Source organism: Lethenteron reissneri, chromosome 49 (genome assembly GCF_015708825.2).
Source record: "Lethenteron reissneri isolate LAM-NWPU_2019-01 chromosome 49, ASM1570882v1, whole genome shotgun sequence".
NCBI lineage: Eukaryota > Metazoa > Chordata > Hyperoartia > Petromyzontiformes > Petromyzontidae > Lethenteron > Lethenteron reissneri.
In genome coordinates this window covers 6,516,593-6,537,261 of record NC_083827.1, presented here as the reverse complement: position 1 = coordinate 6,537,261, position 20,669 = coordinate 6,516,593, and the positions used below count along the sequence as shown (strand labels likewise).

The window sequence follows — 20,669 nt, the reverse complement described above, 5'->3', positions numbered from 1 at the left end:
TTTTTTTATTCGTCCGCTGGACACAACCGGTCTCGTTGGTGCCAATGCACCACGCCAACTGCTTCCTTCCTTCTGCCGGACATGCCACCTGTTGCACACGTGGCACCTGTTGCACACGCGTGCCACCTGTTGCACACACGTGCCACCTGTTGCACACACGTGCCACCTGTTGCACACACGTGCCACCTGTTGCACATGTGGCACCTGTTGCACACACGTGCCACCTGTTGCACACACGTGCCACCTGTTGCACACGTGTGCCACCTGTTGCACACGTGGTATACCTGTTGCACACGTGCCACCTGTTGCACGTGTGAGCCACCTGTTGCACACGTGCCACCTGTTGCACACGTGTGTGCCACCTGTTGCGCACGCGTGCAACAGGTGGCACACGTGTGGTTGTCCTCGTTATAGCCCAGCGGTTCTTCACCTGTTGACTTGCAGCCTTGCACCCCTTTGGTTTGCAATCGTTTTTAAAAAAAAACTGTTTGTTTGTTAATAAATACGTTGTTTTGATGAAACAAAGTCGTGTTTGCTTCTCCGTGCCCGTGCTTAATTTGTGTTTTCGATGAGTTTACCTTCAAAAAAAAGATCTGGCCACGTCTCGCACCCCCCAGAAAGGGCATCTCGTACCCTCAGCGGGTGCACCCCAGGTGAAGAACCACTGCCATAGATTTCGATTTAAAGTTTTCGTGACTGCAGGGATTCATCTTCTTGGTTCTGACTTTACCGAAAGAACCAAGAAGATGAATCACTGCCATAGACTCACCCCCACCACCACCACCAGCAATGAACGTGCTGCTCAATTGAGGACATCTCTGACTTTGCGTCGTTGTTGACCGTCTGTCTCTGTGCCTCTGCCTGTGCCAGTCTGCAATGCCCCTCGACCCGCCTGCCTCTGTCTACCGAGCTATCTGTCTGTGTGTGTGTCTCGCTGGCACCCTGCCCACTCGTGTCAACGCCGCTGTGTGCTGCATGGACGCACTGGGGCACAGCACCGCAACCCATTGGCTCAGTGACATTTTCAACTTTAGGGGGGTAGCGCCAATCGGTCAAGTGGGGGGGTGGGCCCGGGGGGGTGGGCTCCCCAATTTATTTGTTCCGTCTCGCACGCTCGCACCTCGGCTATGACGTCTCGCGCCTCCTCATCGTCGTTACGCTCACACGGTCTCGGACACTTAACGCTGGAGGGGGCGCTGCGTCTGCGCACAAATAAGTTGCTTCGTTCATTGACACCGTTGTTAAAAAACATATCTCAAATTCTTAGGTTTTTTCGGTAAAGTAACGTAGGTAAAAAAATTTAAATTAACAAAAGTAAAATAAAAAATCACGACGTTTCGGAGGCAACGCAAGCTTCCGTCTTCAGGTGGAACCGTCACAGCACGATAGCTGTATCAAGTGAGAGAAATTCCAAGAACACAGTATTTGTATATATACTGGTTGAGGGTGGGAGGAGCCAAGGTAGACCCTGGATATTATTTTTGTGATGGACTGTGTTCTTGGAATTTCTCTCACTTGATACAGCAATCGTGATGTGACGGTTCCACCTGAAGACGGAAGCTTGTGTTGCCTCCGAAACGTCGTGATTTTTATTTTATTTTAATTTTACTTTCATAAATTTAAAAAATTTCCCCACGTGACTTTATCGAAAAAAACCTAAGAATATGAATCCTTGCAGTCACGAAAGCTTCAAATCTAGAACATATCTCAAGGTGGCTGTCAAGGGAGCTCCCCAAACCCACCCTCCCAACCCCCAACTCGTAGCTTTGGCCACGTGGATTGGAAGCGTGGACGATGATCTTCAACACGAGCAGCGAATGTGCCGCCCGCTAAGACCGGCCGGGAGGTTGGCAACCTGCGGGTGTCTGGAGCCACGCGCTGTGGCTCTTTAAGGGAACGCAGTGCGGCTCTTGAAATTCGAAAAAAGCAAACGTGGCTCTTCTTGTTACTTTGGTTGCCTACCGGTTTACCATGGGAGTCCAGTTTACCATAAGAGTCCAGTTTACCATGGGAGTCCAGTTTACAATGGGAGTTCATTTTACAAATGGAAATCCAGTTTACCATGGCAGTCCAGTTTACAATGGCAGTCCAGTTTACCATGGCAGTCCAGTTTACAATGGCAGTCCAGTTTACCATGGCAGTCCAGTTCACCATGGAAGTCCAGTTTACAATGGCAGTCCAGTTTACCATGGGAGTCCAGTTTACCATGGCAGTCCAGTTAACCATGGGCAGGGGTCGTCCATTGTCAACACGGTGGGGAGGTGAGGTGGGAGGGTGGGTGGGGCAGGGTTGATTCTGAAACTGTTGGGGGAGCGGTGGGGGAGTCATGGGTGGCGGTGGCGGTGGGAGGGCAGGTTTGGCATTTGGCTGCGGCACGCGACTTTGTAAACACAAACTTCTGCTTTTTTTGCCCTCCACTTTTTCAGTCGGCGTCTGCAAAACCCTTCCAGCCCAGCCCCCCCCAAGGAAAGTGGAACACGGCAAGCTGCACCGACGGCCACATTGCTTACGTCTGCACGGCCGACCTTGTGTGTGTGTGTGTGCGCGCGTGCCTCCCCTAGGTCGACTCAGCCTCAACTGAGTACCTGGGTGCGGTGCGTAAACATGGGTGGGTGAGTGGGTTAGTGAGTGAGTGGGTGAGTGAGTGGGTGAGTTAGTGGGTGAGTGGGGGGGGGGGTGGGTGGGATTTTTTTAAAGCTGGTGGAGGGGACCATAGATTGAGGAGCACAGTGCAGTACAACGATTGACTCGATGCACTTGCACTCTGCTCACAACGCTGCAAGCAGCAACCTACGGGCACCAGCTCCTGGCTTTGCGGGCGCCCCATCCAAAAACACTCTCCAAGCTCAACTCTGCTTAGCTTAAGATCTGACGATGCATGTGCGTGGCGTTGAAAGATGTTGGTGGTCATGTATTTGTTATCTCCATATGTATAAAAGGCAAAGTAGTGAATGTGTGTCTGTTCAAAATGCCATGTGGGTACTTTCCAGACTGTACGCCATGCACAAATTATAAAAAGTATAACCCGTAAAAACATAGTTTTTCACTCTAAATCCTTTATATGCGTGGCGGCTAGAGTCCTCTCGTCCTCTGGCTTGAGATGGCTGCCACCTATGGGTCAGATGATTGTCTGCCAGTATGTAAAATTTTTGAATTTTTTTTCACGAACATTAATTGTCTCGCACAACGAGTCTGTGTGCAAAATGTCAGCTCGATTGGATCACGGGAAGTGGGTTAAAAAACGACCGAAAGGTTTGCACGGTCGTAAGCAAGCACGCAAGCAAGCAAGTGAACTTAATATAAAGGATTTAAAAATACACTTTTGTTTTTTAGGAGGGGGGGGGGGAGCTCAATAATGCATATATTTTTTACACGGCAAGTGAGCTGTGACGTCACATCTGTCATGTGACCCGCGCCTGTGGAAGCGTAACGCAGTGCAGTGTAGTGGTTAGCGCGCTGCGCTACGAACCCGGCGACCCGAGTTCGATTCCCGCTCACGGCCACCACCGGTGACGATTATTTTAACCGCTCCTGGGCCTCCCCTAGGTCGACTCAGCCTCAAACGAGTGTGTGGTGTGTGAACATCGCCACTGGGGAGACAAAGGCGGCCGGGCGTGGCGAATCCAAGTCCCGGGCGAAGCCGGGTAGCAAAGCTGGTCCATTATATCGGTGTGTTTGGGGTCAGATCGTGTGTCGTTAAACCTGCCACCAAACGACACAGCTAATTAGTAAGCTTTGTCACGTAAACAGAACATGCAAATTCGTTACTAGTTCAGCACACCGGTGTGTTGGAGAGCAAATCCAACTAGTGACGAATTGGCCACGTTCTGTTTACGTGACAAACCTTACTAATTAGCTGTGTCGGGTGGTGGCGGGTTTTACGACACATTTATATTTACGCGATCTAACCCAAAAAAAACTATATTATGGATGACATTGCTCGCGAAAGCCTGCTACCTATTAAAATTGATTAGTTGGTTGCTCAAGGTACGTCATATTTCATCTGTGTTCGTCAGTGCAAATTCATCCCTCCCCCCGCCCCGAGCGATAACAAACAGGTAGGCGGCGGACATCGGCGTGAATTCGCAGCCACTCCCTCTGCAATCCGCGCCACAAAGCTAAGCTGGCCGGGAAAACTCTGCATATCGGACGCAATTCGCGTCTTACCAGCGAGTGGCGTTCCGAAATGGGCAGGGCGCTCCAGGGAGCTGTCCTCCTGAACGGAACCATCAGGGGCGAGAGCGCATCGAATCGGGGAGCGAGTGGTGTGGGAAGCGATTTTAATTTTTGTTAAACGAACGCGACTTTAACCATCAGCACTGCAAGATTATGGCAGTGTTTTTAAAAAAGAACACTCGATTGTTTTAACAGCACAAAGTGGAATCTACAGCAAAACGGGAGTGAACTTACGCTAAAGCGTTAGTGGAACCTTACGTGCGTTCACCCGCGTGTGTGTCACAATGGTGAACGTGACCAACACAACCCACACACGTTGAACAACAAGTAACAAGGGCAATATTCATCACATTGGTCTCGTGCAATTCATAATTAGTGTCTTTTGGGAACGGTTCGTCGCGTAGGTTATAACGTCAATTTGTTTATATCAACAACTCACAGCCACAAACTTGGTTTCAATTGTTTTGTTAACCTGAACAAGAATTGTTTATTTGTACGTTAAATCGCGTGGTGATGGCGCTTTGGGTGGTAGGTTCGTGCCAGAAAGCCCTCCGCCTCCTCCATCCAACATCATCACCACCACCCACCCAGCCCTCCTCCTCCATTCAACATCATCACCACCCAGCCCTCCTCCTCTGGTATCTCGTTTGCACGCATCGTGACAACTCAACGCCACTGCCTACAGTCTTGGGCTGTGGTCTGCGAGTCTCTATGTAACTCTATGGGTCTCTATGTAATGCTACGGATCTGTAAGTAACTCTATGGGTTTCTATGTAACTATGTAACTCTACGGGTCTTTATGTAACTCTATGGGTCTCTATGTAACTCTATGGGTCTCTATGTAACTCTACGGGTCTTTATGTAACTCTATGGGTCTCTATGTAACTCTATGGGTCTCTATGTAATGCTACGGATCTGTAAGTAATTCTATGGGTTTCTATGTAACTATGTAACTCTATGGATCTCTATGTAACTCTACGGATCTCTATGTAACTCTATGGATCTCTACGTAACTCTATGGGTCTCTATGTAACTATACAACTCTACGAATCTCTATGTAACTCTATGGATCTCTATGTAACTCTACGGATCTCTATGTAACTATGCAACTCTACGGATCTCTATGTAATGCTACGAATCTCTACGAAGGCAGCGGAAGGCACTGGAAGGCAGCAGCGGTTTGGTGGAGAGGGGGGAGGGGTGAAAGGCGGATGTCAAATGGCGCCGAACAGCGCCACCTCCGACAACTCGCAGGGCCCGGCGAGCCAGGCGGGTGCGGTGCGGACGAGGCAAGGCAGAGGCCCCAGCGAGGAGCCCAGCAAGGCCTCGGGGTCGTAGCCCTACGGGAGAAGCAATGGGCTCAATTTTGATTTAAAGCTTTCGTGACTGCAGGGATTCATCTTCTTGGTTCTTTCGGTAAAGTCACGTAGAAGGGAAATAATAAAATAATAAAAATAAAACATTTTTAAATAATTAACTTTCGATTTAAAGCTTTCGTGACTGCAGGGATTCATCTTCTTGGTTCTTTCGGTAAAGTCACGTAGAATGGAAATAATAAAATTAAAAAAATTAAACATAATAAAATAATTCAATTTCGATTTAAAGCTTTCGTGACTGCAGGGATTCATCTTCTTGGTTTTTTCGGTAAAGTCACGTAGAAGGGAAATAATAAAATAATAAAAATAAAACATTTTTAAATAATTAACTTTCGATTTAAAGCTTTCGTGACTGCAGGGATTCATCTTCTTGGTTCTTTCGGTAAAGTCACGTAGAAGGGAAATAATAAAATAATAGAAATAAAACATAATAAAATAATTCAATTTCGATTTAAAGCTTTCGTGACTGCAGGGATTCATCTTCTTGGTTCTTTCGGTAATGTCACGTAGAAGGGAAATAATAAAATAATAAAAATAAAACATCTTTCAATTATTTTACTATTTCCATTCAATGGGTTCAACGCGAGCCCGTGGAGAGATTGTGTGTCGGCTGATCTTGGTGATGATGGAAAAATCTATCAGATGATGATGATCATGACCAAAATAGATGATGGTGTTCATTGTAATGGATGATGGAGAGATTTTGATTATTTGAATGCATTATGACGACGATAACTCGCATGCATGAATGACGGCGATTAGTGCAGTTGAGTGTTGACGATGACGATGAAATTAACAGATTATTATTTTAAGAAACGACTTCGATGATGATGATGATGAATTTAACGGAGAATGATTAAATCGATGAACGACGAGCATTCGACGACTATGGCGGCGATACCGTTGCTGGAAAGCGCCCTGGAATCAGGCGCTATAGACATCGAGACGAGATGAGATGGAACGCCGGCTTGTGGAACGCCAACTCGCGACCCGCCACAACCGCCCGCTAACGGATGTCGAGACAACCCGGGAGAAGTGAATTCAATCACCGGGCCACGGTAACGCTTTGAACGACGGTTAAACCCCTAACCCCCCCCCAACCCCTGTCCCCAATGTATACCTCGTCGAAGAGGGAGAGCCGTGCAGGCAGCAGCTTTGAGATGGTCAGCTCCAGTAGCTGTAGGAGAGACGTCGGCACGCGTACAGACGCAAGAAAAACAAATTAAGGAGTTTTCATTTCAAAGGGAAACTTCTATGCTCCCCCCCCCCACCCCCCGCCCGGCGGCAACATCTAACATCAATCATTCCGGTGCCCGGTTGTGGTTTTAGAAAAAAAAAATTTAGCCTAGGGGACCCCCGCCGCCCTCTCTGCATGTCAGCTGGCCCTGTGCAGCACAAGGGGTGACGGTGGCAGCAGCACCGGCCTGCGAGCGGGGGGTGGGGGGGGGGGCGATGTTGCGATTCGTCATTCCGATTTAGTAATTTGCGGGCGACTTTTCTGATTCTGAAAATGTAGATGGCGACACCAGAAGATGCATCGGAATCCATACTCTTTGGTTCTTTCGGTTTAAGTCACGTAGGTAGATTGCTTGTGTTGCGATCTGAATGTCGCGATCTATTATTTTTCCACCTACACGACTTTACCGAAAGAACCAAAGAGTGTGGATTCCTGCAGTCGCGAAAGCTTCCAATCAAGAATGCATCGGAATGTTTTTTTGACACTGGGGGAATCCGATGAGCTATGAAGCGCTTTGTTCACAGATGTCAAGTAGGGGCACGGGGTCAGAACGTTAAAACAACAAACAGTACGAAAACACGATAGGAGTGAGAAGTATAGGAAAAGTAAACAAATCACTTTAAAAATACAAATAAAACCAAATAATTTTTTATCCTACCAGGTAAAGCCTACTGAGCGATTCGCTTCTTTTTCAGACGCGAACCTGGCCACAGATGATAGCTCAACGAAGTCGCTCATCGCCACGGGGAAAATTTACAGCAGCAAAATAATAAATAAGCAAATCTAGACGCACGCTTCTAAATGTGACCTTGCACGGGCGATGAGTAGACGGATGCGACAGTGGCAGCATTGGACCGCGGTGGGATTCGTGGCGGCGTGGGGGAAGAAGTGCCATCATCCAGCAGTGGATTGAGCATGGGCAGGTGGAGATGATGACGAGGCACCGACCTTGAGATTGGCGCAGCGGTTGGGGCCGAGCGAGCGGCAGGAGAGCAGGACGGAGAGGTTCGTCCTCTGAGCAGGGTTCAGCACGATGGCGTCGCAAGGCACGCAGTGCAGCACTTCCCCGCTGACACACACAAAGACCCCCCCCCCCCCGTGTAACTTTCAACAGACTGCCGGGGCAAGCGCTGTTAGCGACCACCTATGAAGGTAGGCACGGCACACGTGGGGGTTGGTGGCCAGAACCACGCCCGACCGCCTTTGTCTCCCCGGTGGCGATGTCGACTGCACACCGCGCCAGGTACCGAGGAAACCAGTGAGAACCGGGAGGTAACGGACGGAGAACGTATCAAGCAAACTCCGCGCGGAAAAACGTGTTGGGAATCACAGGGTGTCACCGCCGCCTGGCACTGCCACCCTGCCACCCTGCCACCCATTCGTGGGCCTGGGCATGACGGACGGACGGACGGTGGGATGGACGCCACGGAGGAGGGAGCCTCACCTGAAGTTGCGCGTCTTCTCCAACTGCTTGCTCCCGCACCGATCGCACGTCAGCCAGGAGAAGGCGTTCTCCTCGTCCACGCCAATTATCACCCCTGCGCAAAAACACACACGCAAAGATCCCCCCCCCAACCCCGGCAAGTGCTGTTAGTGAGTAGCGTCCGTGAAGGCCGGCACGGCGCACCTATTCGGGGGTGGGGTGGCCGACCCCATGCCCAGCCACCTTTGTCTCTCCCCCCCACCCCCACCCCCTCCACCACCATGCCTCCCACCTTCAATGCCACAGCCCCTCACACTACCCATTCAGGATGTGTTTTTTACAGACCGCAATAGGTACTTGTTTAAGGCCGTGCAGACCTAGGGGAGGCACGGAACTGGGTCGAATGTTTGCCACCGTTATTGGCCGTGAGCGGGAATCGAACTCGGGTCGCCAGGTTCGTAGCGCAGCGCGCTAACCGCTACACCACCGCAGACACACACACAGACACACACACACAGTCACACACCGACACACAGAATGTAACTGGCATTGGCCAAAACATCCCAAGGAATGCTGAAACCAAAAATTCACCTGCAAATTACTCAATGGGGATGATTTCACACAGTGGTAGCAGCAACAGTAGCAGCAAGATCGCCCACCTTTCTACTTCAAACAATTGGCAGGACCCTCCTGAATAAAAAAAGTATTCAGACTTAGTGAAAATTTCCTTGGATAAACAAGTGTAGTATTGTAACAGCGAGTAGTTAACACCACTACACAAGCACAAATAATATTTTTTTCAAGAGGCTCCTATTTGGCAATAAAGAAATATTACAATGGGAATCATCCAATTCCTCTCCCATAGCGATCAGTGACTGGGCTGAAACAAATTATAGCAAAGGTAAGTAAATGACTTTTAAAAAATCTATACAAAAAGACCTATTTTTATCTTACCAGGTAAAGCCCACTGAGCTATTAGCTTCTTTTTCAGAAGCGACCTGGCCACAAATGATAGCGCAACGAAGTTGGCTCATCACGTGGGAATTTCTAGCAGCAAAATAACGTGAATAATCTAGACGCACGGTTCTAAACGTGGAGGGAAAAGCACGAGAGGACCCGGAGAAAAAAATCCACGCGACCACGGGGAGAACACGCCAACTCCAAATATAGAGACATCGTCAGGGTCGGGATTGAACCCCCGACCTCCTGCATACCAGGCGAGGGGGTAACATCTCCTAGCCACCGTGGTGAACCCACTACTCGCCAGTCCGCCCAGCCACCTAACAAACACCACGATGAACACGACTTTAAAACTATGGGTTTCAATAAAAGTGATCATAGTAATAATAATAAAGAATTCAATGGGCCATTGCCTGCAACACAGACACGGATCTCGTATAATATTTACAAGAGTAGGAGGGGTGGGGGTGGGAAATCAACAACACCACTCACTCATACTTCGACCACTGCCAAAAAAAGTTGGGAGTTTTTTTTTTTTTGCAAACAAAACCGTTCAAAGTCCAGTAAACTATCACTGCCATAAAATGTTCCAACCCCACACACCGCCGCAGCCGCCGCCACCACCCACCCCCCTCCCACCCACCCTCATCGTTGTGATGCTGAGTTCACCTCCCAATTCCCAACCCCCCCAACCAACCAACAACCGACCCCCACAACCACGACCAAAACGAGGGTCGCACGGGGCGGATTTAGGTGCCGCTGCGTCTGTTCAGCTTCTGCCCGGACGTACGGCGGGCCGTTCGGCGCGACTGTCCGACGTTTCACCGCAGTCCCGTGCCGGGAGCTTCTCCAGGAAACCGAAGCGAGCAGCTCACGTTCATAGAGCATTGCCGGCCGCTGTCGATCGGACCGTCTCTCAGCACCGATTAGCTGCGGTAACAACAGCATTGGCCAGACTACGCCAGGGAGCTTGAGCCGACCCAATCGGGAGCCAGGGAGCGGCCACATCAGCAGCAGTAGCCGCGGCAATGCGACATAATCGGGGGGGAGAGGGGATGGGGGGGGGGGATAATTAATCCGCTAAATGCGGTTTCCGAATCAGCTCCCAGAACGCGGGGTACGAAACGTTGGACATCGTGCCCGGACGTCGTGTGGAACAACCCCCGAAATGGCCAATCGGAGAGAGCTGTGCAGCCGCGGCACAGCTGTGAAATCCGACGCGGTGGCATCGCTGCGTTAAAACAACGCGCGTGTAGGGTGACCTGGGTGGAACAGGGGGTCGGTGAAACTGAGCCGGCCGGCACTGCTGAGATTGCTGGGTTCAAGTCCGGGTTTCAGCCGCACAAATGCTAGTGCTTAAAAACTGGGTTCTCAAGTGTAGAGATTCAATGGACTCGGTCAGCAATGTCTTGCATTGAGCCCCACGGACTCGCACAGCGAGACGTAGACTCACACAGAGACACATAGACTTGCAGATGCACCCACAGACTTACATAGACACCCATAGACTGGAGACCCACGGACTTACACAGAGACACGTAGACTCACACAGAGACCCACAGACCTACGTAGAGAACCATAGACTCAAGACCCATAGACACACACAGAGACCCACAGACCTACGTAGAGAACCATAGACTCAAGACCCATAGACTCACACAGAGACACATAGACTTGCAGATGCACCCACAGACTAACATAGACACCCATAGACTGGAGACCCACGGACTTACACAGAGACACGTAGACTCACACAGAGACCCACAGACCTACGTAGAGAACCATAGACTCAAGACCCATAGACACACACAGAGACCCACAGACCTACGTAGAGAACCATAGACTCAAGACCCATAGACTCACACAGAGACACATAGACTTGCCGATGCACCCACAGACTTACATAGACACCCATAGACTGGAGACCCACGGACTCACACAGAGACACGTAGACTCACACAGAGACCCACAGACCTACGTAAAGAACCATAGACTCGAGACCCATAGACTCACACAGAGACACAGACTTGCCGATGCACCCACAGACTTACATAGACACCCATAGACTGGAGACCCACGGACTTACACAGAGACACGTAGACTCACACAGAGACCCACAGACCTACGTAGAGAACCATAGACTCAAGACCCATAGACTCACACAGAGACACATAGACTTGCAGATGCACCCACAGACTTACATAGACACCCATAGACTGGAGACCCACGGACTCACACAGAGACACGTAGACTCACACAGAGACCCACAGACCTACGTAGAGAACCATAGACTCAAGACCCATAGACTCACACAGAGACACATAGACTTGCCGATGCACCCACAGACTTACATAGACACCCATAGACTGGAGACCCACGGACTTACACAGAGACACGTAGACTCACACAGAGACCCACAGACCTACGTAGAGAACCATAGACTCAAGACCCATAGACTCACACAGAGACACATAGACTTGCCGATGCACCCACAGACTAACATAGACACCCATAGACTGGAGACCCACAGACTCACACAGAGACACGTAGACTCACACAGAGACCCACAGACCTACGTAAAGAACCATAGACTCAAGACCCATAGACTCACACAGAGACACATAGACTTGCAGATGCACCCACAGACTTACATAGACACCCATAGACTGGAGACCCACGGACTTACACAGAGACACGTAGACTCACACAGAGACCCACAGACCTACGTAGAGAACCATAGACTCAAGACCCATAGACTCACACAGAGACACATAGACTTGCAGATGCACCCACAGACTTACATAGACACCCATAGACTGGAGACCCACGGACTTACACAGAGACACGTAGACTCACACAGAGACCCACAGACCTACGTAGAGAACCATAGACTCAAGACCCATAGACACACACAGAGACCCACAGACCTACGTAAAGAACCATAGACTCAAGACCCATAGACTCACACAGAGACACATAGACTTGCAGATGCACCCACAGACTAACATAGACACCCATAGACTGGAGACCCACGGACTTACACAGAGACACGTAGACTCACACAGAGACCCACAGACCTACGTAGAGAACCATAGACTCAAGACCCATAGACACACACAGAGACCCACAGACCTACGTAGAGAACCATAGACTCAAGACCCATAGACTCACACAGAGACACATAGACTTGCCGATGCACCCACAGACTTACATAGACACCCATAGACTGGAGACCCACGGACTCACACAGAGACACGTAGACTCACACAGAGACCCACAGACCTACGTAAAGAACCATAGACTCGAGACCCATAGACTCACACAGAGACACATAGACTTGCCGATGCACCCACAGACTTACATAGACACCCATAGACTGGAGACCCACGGACTTACACAGAGACACGTAGACTCACACAGAGACCCACAGACCTACGTAGAGAACCATAGACTCAAGACCCATAGACTCACACAGAGACACATAGACTTGCCGATGCACCCACAGACTTACATAGACACCCATAGACTGGAGACCCACGGACTCACACAGAGACACGTAGACTCACACAGAGACCCACAGACCTACGTAGAGAACCATAGACTCAAGACCCATAGACTCACACAGAGACACATAGACTTGCCGATGCACCCACAGACTTACATAGACACCCATAGACTGGAGACCCACGGACTTACACAGAGACACGTAGACTCACACAGAGACCCACAGACCTACGTAGAGAACCATAGACTCAAGACCCATAGACTCACACAGAGACACATAGACTTGCCGATGCACCCACAGACTTACATAGACACCCATAGACTGGAGACCCACGGACTTACACAGAGACACATAGACTCACACAGAGACCCACAGACCTACGTAGAGAACCATAGACTCGAGACCCATAGACTCACACAGAGACACATAGACTTGCAGATGCACCCACAGACTTACATAGACACCCATAGACTGGAGACCCACGGACTTACACAGAGACACGTAGACTCACACAGAGACCCACAGACCTACGTAGAGAACCATAGACTCAAGACCCATAGACACACACAGAGACCCACAGACCTACGTAGAGAACCATAGACTCGAGACCCATAGACTCACACAGAGACACATAGACTTGCAGATGCACCCACAGACTTACATAGACACCCATAGACTGGAGACCCACGGACTCACACAGAGACACGTAGACTCACACAGAGACCCACAGACCTACGTAAAGAACCATAGACTCGAGACCCATAGACTCACACAGAGACCCACAGACCTACGTAAAGAACCATAGACTCGAGACCCATAGACTCACACAGAGACCCACAGACCTACGTAGAGAACCAGAGACTAGAGACCCATAGACTCGTCTCAATGTAAGTCTGTATCTCTGTGAGTCTATGTGTCTCTATGTAAGTCCATGGGTCTCTGTGTAAGTCTGTGGGTGCATATGCAGTCTATGTGTCGCTGTGCAAGTCCGTGGATCTCTGTGCAACGCACTTCTGACTGCGTATAAGTTTAGGACTCACATATAGACACACACGGAATCACGAAGAATGCGCTGTGTAACGAAATGATAGTCACAGCACGGTAACCAACGACCGCACAAACAACCCACCGCGGGAAATCTTCTCGCAACGCAGCGCGACCCGCAGAAGCGGATGTCACAGAGCTGCTTCTGACATCGCTCCAAGTGACCTTTGTTCCGCACCGTGAGGGGGTTGCAGTAGTCAAGTGAATTTATCTTTTGATTGCGCAGGGCGCCGTTCGGGCAACAATGTGTCCGTTATGCCACTGAGAGTAACGGGCGCCTCGTGACTGTAAAACGGATCATTATTTTTTGACAGATTCAGCCAAATTTAGTGCAGAACCAAATTTAATGTGAACTGGTTTTGTTGTTGTTGTTGTTGTGCTCGTGTAAGTGCCAGATGGGGCTGAGACCAGCGACTCACTGCACTTGAGAACCTGGATTCAAACCCAGGACCTCACTGCCAGGGGCGTGCAAAAGCGTGGCCCAAAAAGCACTCCACCACTATCATCGGTGACAAACGCCGGCTTTTAAAACAAACTGTACACAGTTATTGGGTGATGCTACTGCTGCGTTGGAAGTGGTGCATAAGCACAATTAATAACAGCCACTCCGCACGCTCGTCCATAATAACACTGTGGCCTGAATAACATTGTGGCTACCCAATCCTACCCAGCCAATCCTACCCACCCGATCCTACCCAGCCGATCCTACTCAACCGATCCTACCCACCCAATCCTACCCACCCAATCCAACCCACCCAATCCTACCCACCCGATCCTACCCAGCCGATCCTACCCACCCAATCCTACCCACCCACCCAATCCAACCCACCCAATCCTACCCACCCAATCCTACCCACCCAATCATACCCACCCAATCCTACCCAGCCAATCCTACCCACCCGATCCTACCCACCCAATCCTACCCACCCGATCCTACCCACCCAATCCTACCCACCCAATCATACCCACCCAATCATACCCACCCAATCCTACCCACCCGATCCTACCCACCCAATCCTACCCACCCAATCATACCCACCCAATCATACCCACCCAATCCTACCCACCCAATCCTACCCACCCAATCATACCCACCCGATCCTACCCACCCGATCCTACCCACCCAATCATACCCACCCAATCCTACCCACCCAATCCTACCCACCCGATCATACCCACCCAATCATACCCACCCAATCCTACCCACCCAATCCTACCCACCCAATCATACCCACCCAATCCTACCCACCCGATCCTACCCACCCGATCCTACCCACCCAATCATACCCACCCAATCCTACCCACCCAATCCTACCAACCCGATCATACCCACCCGATCATACCCACCCAATCCTACCCACCCAATCATACCCACCCAATCATACCCACCCAATCATACCCACCCAATCATACCCACCCGATCCTACCCACCCAATCCTACCCACCCAATCATACCCAGCCAATCCTACCCACCCAATCCTACCCACCCAATCCCACCCACCAGATCCTACCACCCACCCAACGCCAGAAGTTGACCCGGTGACGACCAGTACCTTGCACCAAGCACAATGTGTTTTCCGGGCTAGTGGGCGACAGCCAGTCCAGCAGCGGAGTGTCCTGGAGAGCCGCACTGGCCGTGGGCTTTGTGGCGGCATGGCTGGAGAAGAGGATGAGGCTGCCCTCCGTGGCAACGAGGCGGTCTGTGTGGGCACACGCGCACCTTTGCGTTAGCCTCAGGAAAAGCAATGATACAGCTATCGTGCTGTGACTGTTCCACCTGAAGACGGAAGCTTGTGTTGCTTCCGAAACGTCGTGATTTTTATTTTATTTTTATTTAAACTTTTAATTTTTTTACCTACGTGACTTTACCGGAAAAAAACCTAAGAATATGAATCCTTGCAGTCACAAAAGCTTCAAATCTAGAAGAAAAAAAAGCAATGTCTGTCAATGGTGCAGTCTTAATATATGAATGCAATGTAATTCTACGGGTCCTACGTACGTGTGTCTATGGGCACTGCGTAGCATACGCGTCCTCTGCAAACCTACAGGAAACCTGTGTAAATCTAGAGGCCAATTGTAAGGATGAGAATCCTATGTAAGTCTGTGGGTCCATGCAAGTCGATGGATGCAATGCAAGTTGTAGGGGTCTTATGCAAATATATGGATTCCATGCGAGTGGAATGGATGCTATATGTAAGTCTGTCTTCGTTGGGCAGCTCATGGTGACCGCCCGATCATTTTCACGCACTCGGGACAACGAGATTTGGAAATCACAACTTTGCGGTCAGCGTTCAATCGGCCTGGAATTAAATACCACTGCATACTCTTTGGTTCTTTCGGTAAAGTCACGTAGGTATAAAATAAAATAAATCACGACGTTTTGGGCGCAACACAAGCGTCCGTCATCAAGTGGGAAAGCATGGTCTGCTGCTGAAGCAGACTGTTTTAAAAGGTTTGAAATGGGAGTAGCTCAAGGGTCATAAAGAAGTAGCCGGGGCTAGTGATGTTAATGTGAGAAATTAGCATATAACTGTAAGATAGGAGGAGAGCGGCCTCCTGGACGAGGGCACGGAAGTGGCGATGTTAATGTGAGAGATTAGCATGTAAAAGTAAGCTATGTTCGAGGGAGGGAGGGAGGGAGGTGAGGCACGGAGGTAGGTGAGGGAGGTAGGTCAGGGAGGTAGGTGAGGGAGTGAGGGAGGGAGGATGAGGAAGGGAAGAGGAGGAAGAGGAGGATGACGATGAGGTTGCGGCTCTCAGCGCACCGTTCTCACACACGACGTCCTTGAAGAGGAGCGAGGCGACACGAAGCTGGCACAGCGCCGACCGGACGGACACGGGCAGCACACACGACGCCGTGACGAGCACGCAGGCCGAGCGAGGAGGGGCGGGCGAGGACGACGACGACGACGAGGAGGGGAGGGGCGTCTGCAGGGAGTCATCGGTCACGAAGAGAGAGCAGCTCGCAGCACCGACACGTCCGCCCGGTCTCGCCTGCATTGCCTCGCGGTCGAGGCAACAACAACAAAAATCAGTCAGTTTTGTTGCCAGAAAAAAGGGGAAAAACCCTATGAGGTGAAAACATTGTCGTCGAATTAATTTAGCGAGCATTCATTTTGTTTTTTAAGTGATTTTGTAATCTACCCCCTTCCCCCCCACTCACCCCCCCTACCCCCACACCAGATGACGTGGAAGTGTAATGGTGAGCGGCGTACTCGACTTGCGACCCAGAGGTCGCCGGTTCAATCCCATCTCCCAGTGCGGTGGCGGAGACAACGTGGGACAAGTTTCTCAACTCCCCCCACTTCGCCCCGCCCCCCCGTCACCTCTCTCCACTTAGCAGCAGTAGAAGTGGGTTCATCGGCAGGTCGCGCATGGTGCCGTCAAGTGCGGGTAGGGAGCTTCCCACCTATTTCAAGGCGTGTGGCCAGCATAGAAGGGGGTAGGCCCAATACCCTCCACACCAGGGGTCAGCAACCTGCGGCTCTTCAAGGACCGCTTCGTGACATAATTTATTAGGGACCACCACCGTCTCGTATGCACGTGCATTCATCATCGTCATCATGATCCATCCGCAGGCAGCCCGTAGGTGTCCAATGCACATTTGTTTCCACTTTCCGCTGACTTGCAGCCAGTGTGCTCAAGTAGTGCGCAACGCATTGCATTGTGGCTCACGATATACTTAGAATTCGAAAAAAAACTGGTTTTGGTTGCCGACCCCTGCTCTATAGGGGCCTCTCTGGAACCCCATAAAGGGGAGGCCATCTTCTTGCAGTGGTGTGAGAGCCAGCAATTGCAGGGGCTGCACCTTCACCTTTGTCTAAACCTTTGTAATATCCCTGCAAGTTTTTTTTTGGTCTTTGTTTTAATCATAGGCCGAGCAGGTGCCTTGCTTTGCCTTGGCCCGCCCAGGAGTGAGCCACCCAGGCGAGAGGATAGGGCGGGGATTGGGCCTGCCAAGCCCGCCAGCCGGCTTACTAACCCTATAAATAGACGAGGGTTCAATGGTTTAACAGCTTAATTGAGAGTAATGGCTCAGCGGTGTGTAACTGCGTTTGCAAAACAGAAGCAGAAAAAGCTGCAGTGTTTAATGTGCAATCTTGCTTAATGTTAAAAAAAAAGTTACAGGCGAGATAATTGCACCGTTTAACTGGGGCTTTCGTCATCGCAATGATGAGGGAGGGGGGTATAATTGCGATTATAGTAGTTATGGGTATCAGCGTAATTGGCAGAGCCACTAATGATAATAGCATCTTTAGGATCAAGCTTTATCTTGGCCTAATAAGTCCGCATTAAAATCTTTATATTTGCAACAATTTTTTTATTTTACCAGTAAGCGATATAGCTCTTTTTCAGAAGCGACCTGGCCGCAATTGATAGCTCAGTGAAGTGGCGTAGAAATTGATAGCAGCCAAATGCACTAAACGCGTGTTGTTTTTAAATGTGGAGGAAAAAACCAGAGGGCAAAATCCACGCGGCTACGGGGAGAATTATGCAGCAGGCATCAGCGTCGGGATCAAACCCACGAATCTCCTGCATACCAGCCGAGGTAGTTAACATCTATACTCTTAGGTTCTTTCGGTAAAGTCACGTAGGTAAAAAATAAAATTAAAAGTTAATAAAAGTAATAATGGAAATAAAATAAAATAATAAATCACGACGTTTCGGAAGCAACACAAGTCTCCGTCATCAGGTGGGACCGTCACAGCTAGATTTGATGCATCAAGTGAGGAAAATTCCCAAAGACCAGCCCTTAAATACAATAATTTTAGCTGTGACGGTCCCACCTGATGACGGAGACTTGTGTTGCTTCCGAAACGTCGTGATTTATTATTTTATTTTATTTCCATTATTACTTTTATTAACTTTTAATTATATTTTTTACCTACGTGACTTTACCGAAAGAACCTAAGAGTATGAATCCTTGCAGTTACGAAAGCTTCAAATCTATAATTAGTTAACATCTGGCCACGGTGGCATGCCCAGATCACTGGTGAATACCACGGCCGTTGGGTGGACACACCAGGGTCGGAGTGGACCAGGGCGGACAAACGAGCGAGACGGGGAAACAAGCGGTCGGGGGGAAGTCAGCCAAGTGGCGTGTGAAGTGGGCCGATGGGTCAGGTGAGACCCAACGGGGCAAGGGGTGTGTGTGGGAGAGCGGAGAGAGAACCTCCCCCGAGGGCTCGTGTCGAAACGCCGAGCCCGTGTTGAAATACAAAACAATTTTTAAAAATAATGATAATGATGATACCTCCTCCATCTCCGCGTAGATGAGCGTGGCGTAGAAGGTGCAGCGCCACGACGCACGGTGGCCCCTCCGCTGACCCTGAGCGGAACGCAGGGGGTGGAGGAGGGTGCGGAACGAGCGACGGCATCCAGAGGTGAAGAAACGCGGCGCTTGCGTCCGACGAGCTTCTGTCCTCTGGGACTGTCTGTTGTTGTTGTTGTTATTCTGCCCTGCCCCCTAAGCTTGCACGTTTTATTAAACAATAAAACTATTGAAGGGGCACCACAGTGGTGTGATGTTATCTCCCTCGCCTGGTATGCAGGAGGTTCGATCCCGACCCCGACGCCTGTTGCATATTCGGAGTTTGTGCGTCTCATTTTCTTAGGTTTTTTCGGTAAAGTCACGTAGGTGAAAATTTTGAATTAATAAAAGTCAAATAAATATTTTACTTAAATTCAAATTAATAAAAGTAAAATACATATTTTACTTTTATTAATGTTAATTTTTCACCTACGTGACTTTACCGAAAAAACCTAAGAGTATGAATCCTTGCAGTCACGAAAGCTTCAAATCTAGAATTTGTGCGTCTCTCTCTCTCCCCGTGGTCGCGTGGATTTTTCTCCGGGCCGTCGGTTTTTCCCTCCACGTTTAGAATCATCAACATCACGCGTGCGTAGCTGTCTCCCCCCGCTCCCCTCCTGTCCCCCCCCCCCCCACCACTGTGTGTTTTCGAGTCGTACCGCGTGCCATCGTGCGCGGCATCCCGACGCGTTTTCAGTTCCTGAAGAAGCTCCCGGCGTGCGTGGGAGCGGAACCCTTGGGGGGGGGGGGGTCACAGTGACCTCTCTCCTCTCTACTGATCTCCACTCCACTCTCTACTGATCTCCACTCTCTACTGATCTCCACTCTCTACTGATCTCCACTCTCTACTGATCTCCACTCTCTACTGATCTCCACTCCACTCACTACTGATCTCCACTCTACTGTCCCGGTGCTGTAAAGATGAGGGCCACCGCCCATAACGTTTTCCGCCACCGTTACACTTTTCCGCGGAAGTCTATTTCTCCTAAGGCCACGGACGGTACCGATGAACGTCGAGTTCACGAGTGAGTTTCAGATGTTTCGCGATCGTGAGTTGTAGCCGTGCGTGCGCCGTGCGTGTGCCACGTGTGCCGTGCGTGTGCCGTGCGTGGGTACCACGTGTGCCGTGCGTGTGCCACGTGTGCCGTGCGTGTGCCACGTGTGCCGTGCGTGTGCCACGTGTGCCGTGCATGGGTACCAGTGTGTGGCTGAGTGGTAACGTGGAGGGCGCGCGGTACAGAGCGCTGGTACCGGCGCCGCCGCCGCCGCCGTCGTCCGAGAGCGGAAGAACGCAGGAGCCGGCGCGGGTCGCCAGAACGTAGCAGAAGCTGGGCGCCGGCATCATCTCGGCACTCTCCTGTGCATCGTCGTCATCATCAACGCCATCGTCGTCATGGACATGGCTATCATTGTCGTCAATAATTATCATCATCTCTGTCATCATCATTATTGCCCTGCATCTTCATCACTGTCATCATCATCATCACCGCCATCGTCGTCATGGACATGGCTATCATTGTCATCAATAATCATCATCATTGCTGTCATCATCATTATTGCCCTGCATCTTCGTCACTGTCATCATCATCACCGCCATCGTCGTCATGGACATGGCTATCATTGTCGTCAATAATCAT

General features: G+C 50.3%; 1 protein-coding gene across 1 annotated transcript in view; it reads right to left on the bottom strand.

The window, feature by feature from the left end:
* Positions 1-3,848: 3,848 nt before the first annotated feature.
* Positions 3,849-20,669, bottom strand: part of SPIDR (scaffold protein involved in DNA repair) — a 58,167-nt gene continuing 41,346 nt past the window's right edge. The window contains exons 15-22 of the mRNA XM_061572013.1: positions 20,231-20,389; positions 18,976-19,050; positions 16,487-16,715; positions 15,275-15,421; positions 8,234-8,327; positions 7,738-7,858; positions 6,673-6,729; positions 3,849-5,516 (exon numbers count right to left, since the gene is read on the bottom strand). Coding sequence (XP_061427997.1) covers positions 5,391-5,516; positions 6,673-6,729; positions 7,738-7,858; positions 8,234-8,327; positions 15,275-15,421; positions 16,487-16,715; positions 18,976-19,050; positions 20,231-20,389 — 1,008 coding nt within the window. The 3' untranslated portion in view covers positions 3,849-5,390. The remainder of the gene's footprint in view (positions 5,517-6,672; positions 6,730-7,737; positions 7,859-8,233; positions 8,328-15,274; positions 15,422-16,486; positions 16,716-18,975; positions 19,051-20,230; positions 20,390-20,669) is intronic.